The sequence below is a fragment of the Cariama cristata genome, unplaced genomic scaffold, assembly GCF_000690535.1.
Source record: "Cariama cristata isolate BGI_N322 unplaced genomic scaffold, ASM69053v1 scaffold2822, whole genome shotgun sequence".
Classification (NCBI taxonomy): Eukaryota; Metazoa; Chordata; class Aves; order Cariamiformes; family Cariamidae; genus Cariama; species Cariama cristata.
Genome location: NW_009604239.1, coordinates 1,117 through 14,230, shown reverse-complemented (window position 1 = coordinate 14,230; position 13,114 = coordinate 1,117). Strand labels below are relative to the sequence as shown.

Below are 13,114 nucleotides of genomic sequence, written 5' to 3'. Positions count from 1 at the left end.
GCTTTCTGCGGCCTGCCAGCCCCCGCCTCCTTTTGGGAGGGCAAGGGAGGGTGGGAGAGAGATGGCAGCCAGGCTGGGGACAGCCCGAGCGTGCAAAGCCGAGGGGACCCCTGAGCCCCATCCCGGGCTTTGCCAGTTTTGCGATGCCCTAGGGCTGTGCCCCACTGCGACGAGGGGTCGAGCCCCCCCCTGGGACATATTTTCCTGGGCTTTGCCCCTGCGGGAAGGCTGAATGGTACAGTCGTGGGCTGAGCCCCCCGCGCCAGGGAGGGGGCACTGGGCTGCCCTCCACACGCCTGTTCCCTTTTCCCAGCAACTCTCCGCCAAGCCGCCTACTTTTTTCCCATCCTTTTATTTCCCTTCTCTCCTTCCTCCTCCTTTTCTGACCCTTTTCCAGTAGCTGGGAGTGTTTGAAAGGTGGCCTGCCAAAGGCTGGCTCTGCCTGCAGCCCGCTCGCTCGCTCTCTAGCAGGGGGATAAAGCAGGCTGGGGGCACTTGGCGTTCGGCTGCACAAGGTGCCTTGCCCTCGCAGCAGAAAAAGTTTTTCTCCCACCACTTGAGCCGAGTGCAATCATTTTCCTAAGTTTGGGACAGTCTATCAAAGTACCGCACCTCCTCTGGGACCCCAGTGGGTGAAACCAGCGGCAACCGAGCTTTTCCTGGGTGCAGGCTGGCGGGAGCATGCCTTGGTTTAAAGCAAACTACTATTTTTTTAATTAAAAAAAAAGAAAAATTAGCTGGGCTGACCCATTTCACCTGGACTATATGCCGGAGCTGCCTGCAGCAAATGCTTGGGGTGAGCTGGGAAAAGGATGGCTGAGGGGGTGTTTGCAGGGTGCAGTTCGCTCATCACGTTGAAAACCATCCCTTGAAATGCATTTTCCTGGGCACAGCAGGGCAGGGAATGGCACAAAAAGCTGCCAAGAGTTGTCTCCCACCCCTTAGGTTTCCCTCCCACCACTATCACGGTGTTTTGGCTGATGTGATGGCTTTTCCCAGGAGGGAACCAGTGCCGTGCCAAGGCAGCTGGTCTGCCTCGGCATCGCTCGCCGTCTGGTGCGGGGTCCATCCATCACACAGGAGAGGAGACAGCCCGGCTTCTGCCCAGAAACGGCCTCAGGGAGCCCCGAGGGTGGAATAGCTGGTGCGGGAGGGAGAGCTCTCTGCCCCAAAAGGAAGGTGCTGGGTCCGTGGTGAAACGTGGAGCAAGGCACAGGGTTGTGTCCGGCCATAAGCAAGGCGTGAACTGGGCTGGGACAGGGGTGGGAAATCCAGGTGGTTTGCAAGTGCAGGAGGTCAACATTTTCTAAGGTTTCAAGCTGATTTGGTGGAAGGGAACAAGAGCAATTCAAGGCATCTCAAAACTGCCTTTCAGAAGAGCATCTCTGACTCCTGCGAGCGTTGTGGGTGAAAGCCAGCCCAGGGCTTTAAAGCTGAGCCCCTATAAACGGCCTCACCGTTCCCGCTGCATGTGCATCCTTTGCAGCAACCCCTTCTCTTTTCAGTGCAAATCTGGGCGCAAACCCCCACCTACCTGGGAAAAGGAAACCGCTGGGTAATATTTGTAGGGAGAAGACATGGGAGAAGATGCCTTACCAGGGGAAGCAGGCAGAGAATAAAGGCTAAGGCATTCCCCACGTCCTCACCCCGGTGATTTGCAAGCAGCCACTGCTGCGGTCATGCTTTGGATGTTTTGTGGGAAGCAGTTTCTGCAGAGGGGAGATGCAGCGGCGCAGTGCCAGCTGGGGAGGAAACCCTGGCCCCACTGACCCTTACTGGTCCCCACTGACCCTTACTGGTCCCTGCTTCCCAGCTACCGGGGCCAGTGGGTTGCTGGCTGGGCTTTGCAGGGAAAGCACTGCAGTGTTGTTCAGCGACACCAGAGGGGCCCCGTGTCTTGGGTTTCCCGGGGTGTATGGCTTATTCGGTACGTGCCCGGACTGTGCGGTGCATCACAGCTAAGGGGTGCTCCCACCCACTGCTCGAGGTCTTGCGAGGACCCAGAGCAGTGTCCAGACCACCAGCATGCTCTAGGCTGGTTGCATTCATGTTTCTTTCGGTAATTTTTACATATGCAGCCCCTTGGGTGACTTGCCGTGATGCCGTGGGCTGCGTGCCCAGCAGACGTGGGAGCAGCTCTCTCTGCCCAGCCCAGGCCATCTCTGTGGGCAGGGAGGCTCTATCCCCGGCAGCATCTCCAGTGGGGCAAGCATTGGTGGGCAGGGCAGGACCGATGGAGGCACCTCCACAATGCACTGACCCGTGGGTTTCACGGCATGGTCCTCAGGCTCCGCTCCCACCCCGAGCCCAACCAACAGCCCCAGCCAAGGGCTCCTGAGCCCACTAACGCTGCTGTCTGGTGATGAGGGGAGGGTAACTTATTTTGCTTTGCAGTTGGAAAGCTGCCTGGCGCAGGTGGAGAAGCAGGATGTCCAGCCTCGGCAGGGTGCGAGGACTTGTCACGGTCTGGACATCTCTGCCCTTCACCTTCACCACTTTTCTTTTCTCTTCTCATGAAGGTGAAAGCCACAGATGCGGATGAAGGCGTCAACGGGAGAGTGTGGTACAGGATTGTCAAGGGTAAGTCCAGGTGCCCCTTCGCACATCGGTGGGCTTGCACCATGCCAGCCGCACGCACAGCCTCGGAAGGTTGCACTCTCCATCGTTTTGCACTTTGCAGCCCGCAGAAACATTTCACCCACCCCTAAGCAAAACTTCAGCACTAGGGTTAATTACCAGGGGATGATTTGTCATGGATGAGCACCTGGATGCCATAGCTCCTGGCTTGACCAGGGCCAAAACCTGATGTAGCTGGAGGTGATGGGGCTTGAGTTTTTGCTCGACAACCTCCCTCCAAGATAGCCTCCCCGGGGAGGGCTCGGAGTGTCACCAGGACTGATGCAGCGGCAGTGGGCAGCATCCATCTCGCTTTTCCCTCCCGGTCAGGAAACGAGCACAACAACTTCCGCATCAATCCCAGCACGGGGCTGGTGATGCGAGGCGTGCGGCACCTTGACAGGGAGCAAAACTCCTCGCATGTCCTGGAGGTGGAGGCCTACAACACGGAGCAGGGACCCATGAGGAGTTCTGTGCGGGTAAGGACCTCGCGGCCGGTGAGGGGTGGGCAGAGGGGCTGGGCGGCGGAGGAGTTCCTGCAAAATGTTCGGGATGCTTCATCAGAGGGCAGTCATCTCCAGCCCTTGTGGGCGTGCAGGAACTTTGAAAAATCTGGTATGAAAATACTGACGGAAAGTCTCCGGGGGCTGTCCGTGGGTGGAGAAGAGCTTGTTGGGGGTTGGTTTGTTTGTTTGTTTTTCTTTTTTCCTGTGACATTTCGGGGAGATGAGGCTGCAAAGCGATGTGGCAGTCACTGTCGGAGGGAGTCCCACTCACCTGGCGAGATGTGGCTTTGCTGCCGGGTGGAAGAGCAGAGCCTCAGCCTGTTGGAAACCGTGTCTCCTGGCCCAGCATCGGTTTAAATAAGCCAGGACCCAGTGGCAATAATCTTTAGCAGTAACACACCCAGCTTCCCACAGTTCCCACAAACCCAGTCCTCTGGTTGCATCTATTTTTAGACCCACTGGTGGGGTGAGCTCTGGCTGAGCACGATGTGCCAGCAGCAAGTAGAAAACCAGGAGCAGAAAGGATGTTCCCTGGGGAAACAGCAGCTCGACCCGCTGAACTTTGAGCAAAATTTCCCACCGAGTTGTCAGCGTTTCTACATCACGGGGACTCTGACTGCAAGGTTTTGAGCAGGCGATCCCAAAGCACAAAGGAATAAATATACAGACTGTACCTCTGGCCAGGGAAGGACTGAGTCACTCCAACCACAGGGCTTGTTTAAATTGATGATGTATGTGCGTTCATTCTCCATCACGTGGTGTTTGTAGTAGAGATAACTTTTCTCCTGTGGGGCAGATGAGTGCCATGGAAGGATATATTTCCCCTCACAAGTGTAAGCAGCTGTTGAGGGTTCAAGAGCCTGCCTGGCTCACTCATGGTTTCTCTGGGGGGGTTTGCAGGTGATCATCTATGTGGAAGATGTCAACGACGAGGTGCCAGTGTTCACCCAGCGGCAGTACAACCGCCTGGGGCTGCGGGAGACAGCGGGGATAGGGACTTCGGTGGCAGTGGTCCGGGCCACCGACCGAGACACCTTACAGAAACACCCAACTTGGGGGAGAAAATGGTGAAATCGGCCATTACACGGATCCTGGCTTGGCTGGGCTGAAATCCCCATGTGGGATGGGCGCTGCTCCGGGGTTGGGGTTGGCATCGGTGGTCCCAGCCTCTTCGGGATGCTCGGTCCAACCGGCACCATGGTTCCTGCTCGTGCCCCAGGGAACGGCGGTCTGGTGAACTACAAAATCCTGTCGGGCGCAGAAGGGAAGTTTGAGATCGATGAGAGCACGGGCCTCATCACGACGATTGAGTACCTGGACTATGAGACAAAAACCAGCTACCTGATGAATGTCTCTGCCACGGACCAAGCACCCCCCAACAACCAGGGCTTCTGCAGCGTGTACGTCAGCCTGCTGAATGAGCTGGATGAGGCCGTGCAGTTCTCCAACAGCAGCTACGAGGCCGTGATCATGGAGAACATCCCCCTGGGCTCTGAGGTGCTCCGGGTCCAAGCCCGCTCCATCGACAACCTCAACCAGATCACCTACAAGTTTGACCCCAACACCAACGCCCAGGCGCTCTCCCTCTTCAAAATCAACGGCATCACTGTAAGTAGCCACAGCGTGGTCCCTCCTGGCTTGGTTGTCCACCGTGAACTTCAGTGTTGGTGGCCGACACAACTGTTGTTCATCCTTGGCAGGGTGTGATCACGGTCAAAGGCCAGGTGGATCGAGAGAAAGGGGATTTCTACACCTTGACGGTGGTGGCTGATGATGGAGGACCGAAGATTGACTCAACGGTGGTGAGTAGCTTCTACCTGCTTCCCTACCTCAGGTCACCTCCTCCTTCCCCTGGCATGGGACAGCACACCCTAGCTGGCCTCTCTGCTCCAGCTACCAAGGTCTGGAAACCCTGATTTGGGGGAAACCCTGCATTTGCATAAGCACGGACCGGTGACTTTTAGCTTCTGCAAGTCATAGGGTGGGATTTCTCAGGAAAAAAATAAAAATAAAAATAAAAACCCACCCCAAACTGTACAGTTTGCAGGTCACTTACCAAGCTAAAACAGTTTTGAGGGAGGTAAATTTGGGGGCCTTGAAATACTTCACGGTGGTTTATGTTTAAGAGGGTTATATTTGGCAGTTTCAAAGGCAGCCGAGCAGGGGGGTGATTTGCATTTCTTTGCTGGGGCAGGAGGCATGCCGGGTGCGGGGTGCAGGGCAGGGCAACTCGGCTGGCACTACCCAAATTCTGCTGGTTTGGGCCAGCTGGAGGAGCAGGGCCCCAGGAGGGGTTTGAAATGGGAGGCTGGCCCACAGCGATGGGCAGCGCTCTGTGTTTCAAGTCTTCTCGTGCCTTGGTGCATCTGTTGCCTCTGGAAAGGATGCGGGATGGCAAAGGCAGCGAGGCTGCGAGCGCTGCCTGTCCCCACCCATGGGTGCCGTCGGCTGTGCTCTCCGCACACTGCTGTGCTCTTGTCTGAGCCTCTCCCAGGGTGAAGGGCAAGTCCGCCAAGCTTATCTAGGAAAAACAAAGGGATGCACCCACAGAGGAGTCTCCAAATTGCTGCAGGAGGGGTACCCGCGGCCCCCAACACTGTTACGGTGGGATGCGGGGCTAGCCCACTGCCTCTCACGTGTGCCCGCACCTCCTCATCCCCCACTAACTCCTGGTTCTTTGTTTTCTGTTTCCCCCTCTGCTCTCCTCCAACAGAAGGTAAGCGTGTCCGTCATGCTGGCATCATCTTGGCGGCCAGGATCCGTCCCGAACTCCACATGGAGCTGCAGGGAGGGATGCGGGTGGAGGTCTCCAGCCCCATCCCACCAACACCAGCCTCCGTGACACCCTGGGGACGTGGCGTGGTGCCCGTGACCCACCCTGCTGCTGGCGAGCAGAAATCCCAACGCCCAGATCCAACACTTGGGACAGCAGCTGCCGGATCCGTCGCAGCAGCTGAATGGGCTCTCCCCGCTCCTGGCTCTCTTGTTTTTAATTCATCGGCAACAATAACCGAATCGCCTCGAGGAGCACCACTCGCTCCCTGGTTTCCTCCGGGATGTTGTCACATTCAGCCTGGCTGCACCTGGGGGCTGGGGGCACCCATAAATAGAGCCCCGGGAACAGAAAGGCTCTTCCTCTCTCATTTCTATGTCGCGTTACGGCTCTTTGATTACAAACCCGATGAGAGCATTTCCTCTGGCTAATTGTGGCCAAGGTAGCCTGGTCCCCGGTCACCTGCGGTGGAGTGTCCCTCTGAGCATCTCCTGCCCGGGATCTCGCTCGCCCATGTGCCTTTTCCCAGGAGGGAGCTCAGGTCTTCTCTAAGCCCAGCTCACCCTGGTTTAGTTAAATACATGCAACTCTGTCGTCTTTGTACCCATTTAGCTCTAAAGCAAACCCTGCCCAACCTCTGGTGCTGTAAGCACGGATGAAATTGCTGCTTGTGAAAAGCTTAGCAGGAAAGCATCACCCTGCAGCACCCTGAGTTGCCTTGTGCACAATTTTTTGGAGGATTAAAAAAAATCCCAGAGGATGCTCTATAGAAAAATCCACCACTTGAGAGCTGCAGCATCCTTGTGCTCTTTCTCCAGCCTTTAAGCATCTCTCCTCCTCTTCCTCTGCAGATGGAGATGGAGCTTCAGCTCCTGGACTCTAATACCTGCACCCATTCCCATGTGGGATGGACAACACTCACACTCTTGGCACCTTGGGGGGGTTTCAGTGGGTTGAGAGTTTGCCGGGGGTATCAGCGTGGCTGTTGATCCTGGGTGGGCAGGGGGCCGGCTCCTACCTGCACCCTGCCTGAGCCCCGTGCCGTGCCTGCAGGTGACCATCACAGTCTTGGACGAGAACGACAACAGCCCCCAGTTCGACATCACCTCCGACTCCTCCGTGAGCGTGGCAGAGGACAGCGCGGTCGGCAAGCGGGTGGCCGTGGTCCTGGCCCGCGACCCAGACGCAGGCAGCAACGGGCAGGTAGGGAGGCCAACGCAGCAGGTTTGGGGCTGCCCGTGAGGCTGTTGCAGTGTTTCACCCAGGCAGAAATGCCTCCATCGATGTTTTCCCAACTCCTTCCCCTGCGAAAGCAAACTCCAGTCACTGATGCTGGCGGTGCTGGGGATGTTTGTGCAGCGGGTCAAGGCGTGCGTGCAGGAGAGGAAACCATCGTCCTTGGGCTGTTTGGGACAAAGAGCTCTGCGGGATATCTGTCAAAAGGAGCCCGGCAATCTGAAAACCAGCTGTGGCCTCTCCTGCCACGGAGAACGGCAGCGAAACCCTTGGCAGGCTGAGCAGGCAGCTCTCTGCCCCTTGCTATTTTCTTTACCACGCAGACGGGCGTTAATGAGGTCCCGTTTGCTCTCGCTGCAGTTTCTGTCTGAGATGTCACGGGCCAAGTCCTGCTCCCGCTGGCAGGACTGGAAATCCAGAAGGACTCTGCCCTGATGCCCTCAGAGTCGGGTCTGGGATTTTGGGGTCTGTTAGTGAGCCCACCGTCTTGCTTTGGTGTCTGAAAGGGACCTGCCCCACGCTCCGTACCACCCTTAACACCAAAACATTGCTAGCACCCTAGGAGGGCTGTGGATGAGGCTGGGGTGGCTGCAGTCAGCCAGCACATCCATGGACCTCAACACATTGGACCTTCTAAAATGCTCAGAGGCTTCCCAAGACGATGCTGGGTTTGCTGTTGTGGGGGTCTTTTTCCTCTCCTTCCTCCTCACAGCATCCTATTCCCTGCCATTTTTTTCTTTCCCTGTGATGTTTCCAGGTGACTTTCTCGCTGACGTCGGGGAACATTGGCCGAGCTTTCGAGATCCGGACCACCAACAACACCTACGGCGAGGTGTTTGTGGCACGGCCGCTGGACCGGGAGCTGCTGGATCACTACACCTTACGGGTAAGCATCAAAGCACCCTGCTTACCTCCTTGGGCTTCTTCTAGTTTGAGCATCAAGGCTGTTTTCCTGGGGCTGTGAGCTTAAAAATAGCAGGTTTTTGATAAATTGATCCCCCAACCACAGATCCAAGCCTCGGATGGCGGCATGCCTCCCCGGAGGAAGGAGCACACTCTGCGAGTGAGCATCCTTGACATCAACGACAACCCCCCCATCATCGACAGCCCCTTCGGCTACAACGTGAGCGTGAATGAGGTGAGCATCCAGCCCTGCTCCTCTCCTTCCATCCTCCCGTGGTGAAGTCTGACCACAGGGCAGGTGGGGACCTCACCTTGGGTGACCTAAGGGTTGTTGGCCCTTTACAAACCTCACTTTGGGTGACTTGAGGTTTGCTGGCCCCTTGCAAACCTCACCTTGGGTGATTCAAGGGTTGCTGGCCCCTTGCAAACCTCACCTTGGGTGATTTGAGGTTTACCGGCCCCTTGCAAACCCTCATCTGTGACGGCCTCCTAGTTTTGGGCTAGGAGAGAGCTCTGCAGGCAACTTAAGCCCATGAGGCTTCAGGGACCTGCAGGAAGGAGAAGTGGCTACACCCCCATGGAAATGCCACCGAAGTGACACAAAAGGCGGCACGGCGCAGAATAGGAATTGCTTTCAGGAAGCAGCTCGGCAAGAGCTAGATAATTAAGCAATAAAACACAATCAGGCGTGAGAAAAGACAACTTATTTCCTGACAGTTTAATTCCTGGACCGGGGAGGGGGGGTTTCTCAATTTGATGATGAAAAATGAAATACGAGTAATAGCCAGTGACACTTCGCCGTGAGGAAGTGCTGCTCATGATTAATAGCTTTGCATTAAAGTTATTGCCCTGTTAGGACTTTCTTATCTATTTAACACATGTTCAGAGCTGGTTGAAGAACAGAATTTCTGTTTTGATTTCCTCCGTAATGGGACTATCCAAAAATAATTAGCCGAGCTCTGAGTCCATTACACAGCCTTCACCTTTGCACACACACTGATTTTTACACCCTCCCCGGCTGTGCCAGCCTAACGCACAGCTTTCTGCGGTGGGGAATCAAACTGGTTCATCGCAACAAATGGGAGATGCTGTAACCTAAGGAAAAAGAAGTGTGATTTCGGCGTGCAGCAGTAGCTGGCTTTGGTGACTTCACAGCAAATGTTGCCTGTTAGTTTTATTCCATTTCTTTTTAGAAGCTAATGTAGAAAATAACAATTAATTCTGGAGTTTCAAACCAAAAAAAAAGATCTGAGAGCTGAAGCAAAGGGCAGAGCCTTCCATCGCTAAGCTGGTGGCTGATTCTCATCTGAGCTATCAGTGGCAGGGCGAGTAGCCTTGGTTACTTTTTTGCACGAAGAGGCATCTATCAATAAAACATCATTTGCGATAACCACTGCAAAAACGATGTCCAGGAGCTGGTGAAGGAGAGCAGCCTTCTGCTGGGCTGCTGGGTGTTGGGGCAGCGAGTTTGGAGCTTCAAGCACCGCGGTGAGGCTGGGAGAACCCTGCTCTATATTAGAGTTATGTTATTAATGTTACTAGGTATGTATTTTGTGCCTTATGAGGTGCGTGTGTTTCAAGTCGTGTATCTCTGCCCCTCACCCCGCCGTCTCGCCCTGCAGAACGTCGGCGGTGGCACGGCGGTAGCCCAAGTACGTGCCACCGACCGGGACGTCGGCCTCAACAGCGTCCTCTCCTACTACATCACCCGTGGGAACGAGGACCTGACCTTCCGCATGGACCGCGTCACCGGTGAGATCGCCACCCGACCGTCCCCGCCCGACCGCGAGCGACAGAGCTTCTACAGCCTGGTGGTCACCGTCGAGGACGAGGGCAACCCCTCCCTGTCGGTGAGCCACCAAAATGTGCTTTTGGGGGGGGAGGAGGGAGCTGGGCAGCGCTGCGGGAGCGAGCTTAAGCATTGAGACGTCGAGCGTGGAAGCGGGGAACAGGCACAGGGCATGATGTTTCGGTGACCCAGCCATTTGGGTTATGACTCCGGGTCCGAATCTGCCGAGTGCAGGTTTGATTCAGAGCCTCCTTTGACACCTGCAGGACCCTCTCTTGCAGTCGTTCGGGGAGCTGCCGTCTCCCATCTGTAAATGCCAAAAATATGATAAGCATCCCAAACGACAAGCATGCTGGCGGCTGCATCCTGCCCACCGGCTGCTCACGCTCGGAGTCTGAAAGGTCTCAGGGTGTTGCTGGCCCATCTCAGGGCAGGGGGTGGCTGGAGGAGCGGCTGAACCATGGTTCAGCTCACCGTGGACCGATGTGCGCCTGCTGCGGTGCTTGCAAATGAGAAGAGCTCTGGTAATGAGAAGAGTCCCCGCCACACGAGATTTGGGCAGCTCTTTAGTCGCATTGCAGCCGTCCAGAGTGCCCTGCCCACGGTGAGCAGGGTCTGTGTCTGTGTTTGGGGGGGGATACGAGACCCCATCCACCATCCTTTGGTCTGGGGAGGTGGCGACCTTGCTTTGTAGCTACCAGCATGCAGGAGCACCCGGCGAGTAACTGCATTTGCTGCAGCTTGGCTTCTCTCCCTCGCACCTTCCCCACCTCACAAATAGCAAGTCTCGTTCTTTGTACCTTTAGGGAGGACCCTGGCATGGGAGAGTCAAAAGAACTAATAATATTTGGGGCGTTTTCCAGCCCCGAGTCCCTCCTAACCTCCACGGCTCTGCGGGGAGGTGAGCGAGCGCCTGTATGCACAAAGCAAGCCCAAATTGTGAGACGGGGAGGCGTGACACCCTGCGTGACACCCTGCCATCCTTCCTGTCCCCCACCTCCACCTGCTATCTCTTACCATCTCTCTGATCTCCCCAGCAGAGCTCTCGCTGCAAAGCTCTGCTCTACATTTTGAGGAAAGAGGTTGCAACCAGCAGTGCAATCTGTGGCTTGCAACTCTGGCTTCGGGCTTTGCGCTCTCAACTCCTCCCTCCCGGGTACTTCAGACTCCCGCTTCTGTATCACCATCTTTTTCTTAAGCTGTGTTGCCGCTGCGGCTTAAATCCGGGTAAATCTCTTCCCCTAAAATGAGAGAAGGCAGCTTCGTGCAACTGCAGCACCCGATACCGCCAGCTCCTCCTTGTCCCCATCGCCTCGGCACCATGGGAGCATCACTGACGCTGCCGTGGTGAGGAATGCTGTCAGCCGAGCCGGCAAATCCCATTGCCATGGCAATGCCCTCTTCCCTTCCCGGTGCCAGAGAGGACAAGTGACACAGCTTATCGGTTCACGTTGCCAAAGCCATGTCCCAGCCACCTCGCTTGTCCTCAGGGTTTCTGCTGCGTGACCACCATGTCACCGGCGCAAGTTATGCCAGCAGTGACGATTAAAATCCTGCCAGGCTGAAGCAAAACAAAGTGTCCGATGACCCGATTCCTGAGCAAAGAGTTTCGGCCCTTTTTTGAGCTTGAGGATGCTTAGGTCTTATGAAAGGGGCTGTCTTGCGTGTCGCTTGGTGACTGCTGGCCTTGTGCCTGGGTGATGAAATGATGTCTGTCGGGAGTTTGTCGCCTACTAGAAACTTTGGTTTCACAAGTCTAGGCTGATGCAATGATGCTCAAAAGGGGATTATTGGTTGTAATTCGTATGTCCCTCCATATGCTTCGAGATTTGGCCTTCTGAGTATGGGAGAGGCAGAGGAGACAGAGCTGGGAGAGGACTTGGAAGTCCTGTGGTGACCTGTGATACCCGGGACAGCAAGGGTGCATGGAAGTCTGGCCATCCTCTTGGGAGCTGGAAATGTGGGTGCAAAAGGGTAAAACACTGATGATAAAAGGGAAGCATTTACCCCAAAGGCATTAGAGGAAAGAAAACCTTCACAAGCTGGTGAGCTGCAACTGGAAGGTCTTGGTGTCCTTGCATGGGAATTGCAGGAGTAGCCCGGGCTCTGTCTGACCCTGGTGCAAGCCTGCAGCTGCACCTCCCCAAGGGCTGGCTCTGCTCCGGAGTCTTTGGGATGCTTCCCACAGCAGAAGGAAGGATGTCTGCCCAAGGGAGCTGGGGCACCCAGCTGCACCGGAGCAGGGCTCCTCCTAGAACCCGCAGACACAGGTACAGGCGAGGGAGGGTGGGTCGGCAAAGCTGCTCCTCACCGCCCAAAGCCTCTTTCGCAGCCGCCCCCAGCCAGGGCTGCTTCAGCCTCTGCAGTTTCTGTTCCCGTCTGCCCGCTCCGAAACAAGAGTTCGGATGAAGAAGCGCGGCTCCTCACCCTCCTCATGAGCAAAGCCCTGAATGCTGATGCAGCGGAAAACAGCCGGCAGCGGGGCACCAGCTCGACCTGTGTTCCCAAAGCAGGTGCTTGCAAGAGCTGGTGGCAGCAGGCAAGGTCCGGGAGGGCATCAGCATCTTGTTGGGTCACCTTCACCGTAAGCATCCTGCCTGAAGGTGCAGTGCTGTGCCATCTGCTCCATCAGTGATGGGGGGCAAGGTGGGATGCCAGCACCCGGCGTGCCAGGGCTCCTGCTCCAACCTGTGTGGAAGGCTGGGTAGCCTTCACCTCTTTCCCCTAAAAGTCTTTAGTTTTCCTTCTGGTGAGCTTTCCAAGTGGGAAACGGTCCCTGATGCCACGCAGTGCCCCGACGTGCAGCACCAGTGCCTCTGGCAGAGAACGCGGCCGCTCGGCTCAGCTCTGCCTGCCCACCACACCTGCCTGCGGTACGGAGCATCCCAAAAAATGGGATTCCCGCGGCACTGAGAGGAACTTGTTGCCGACAAAGCTTTATTCTGTGGTCAAACAGTGCATTCGTTAGCAAACAGAGGGACTCGGAGAGGGTTTCAAAGCAGTTAGGAGCTGTGGGCAGGCAAATCCCCGGCATACCTTTCCAGCTGCAGCCGCTGGGACAGGGAGAGGAAAGCGCCGGAGGCACTGGGCGAGCTTTCCCAGCAAAACCAGGAAAGGGGCTGAGCCGTGGGTGGCAATAAAACACGAGTGCCGTGCTCAGGAAGTTACGTCCGCGGTGGGGACTGCGGTGCTGGCTTCTCCTTTATCCCTCTGCCTGCGGCCAGACCGTCTTGAAGTTGTCCTGGCTGAAGCCAACGCCAGCTTAATCAAACCTGCGGCGAGCCCGGGTGG

At 56.2% G+C, this 13,114-nt stretch overlaps 1 protein-coding gene across 1 annotated transcript in view; it reads left to right on the top strand.

Moving 5' to 3' along the window:
* LOC104157947 (cadherin-23-like) overlaps positions 1 to 9,884 on the top strand; it is a gene marked incomplete at both ends in the record, with an annotated part of 32,338 nt that extends 22,454 nt beyond the window's left edge. Inside the window, 9 exons of the mRNA XM_009695496.1 lie at positions 2,520 to 2,580; positions 2,947 to 3,095; positions 4,023 to 4,155; positions 4,339 to 4,730; positions 4,823 to 4,924; positions 6,949 to 7,098; positions 7,889 to 8,017; positions 8,141 to 8,269; positions 9,657 to 9,884. Of these exons, the coding sequence (XP_009693798.1) occupies positions 2,520 to 2,580; positions 2,947 to 3,095; positions 4,023 to 4,155; positions 4,339 to 4,730; positions 4,823 to 4,924; positions 6,949 to 7,098; positions 7,889 to 8,017; positions 8,141 to 8,269; positions 9,657 to 9,884 (1,473 nt within the window). The remainder of the gene's footprint in view (positions 1 to 2,519; positions 2,581 to 2,946; positions 3,096 to 4,022; positions 4,156 to 4,338; positions 4,731 to 4,822; positions 4,925 to 6,948; positions 7,099 to 7,888; positions 8,018 to 8,140; positions 8,270 to 9,656) is intronic.
* Between the last annotated feature and the right edge of the window lie 3,230 nt (positions 9,885 to 13,114).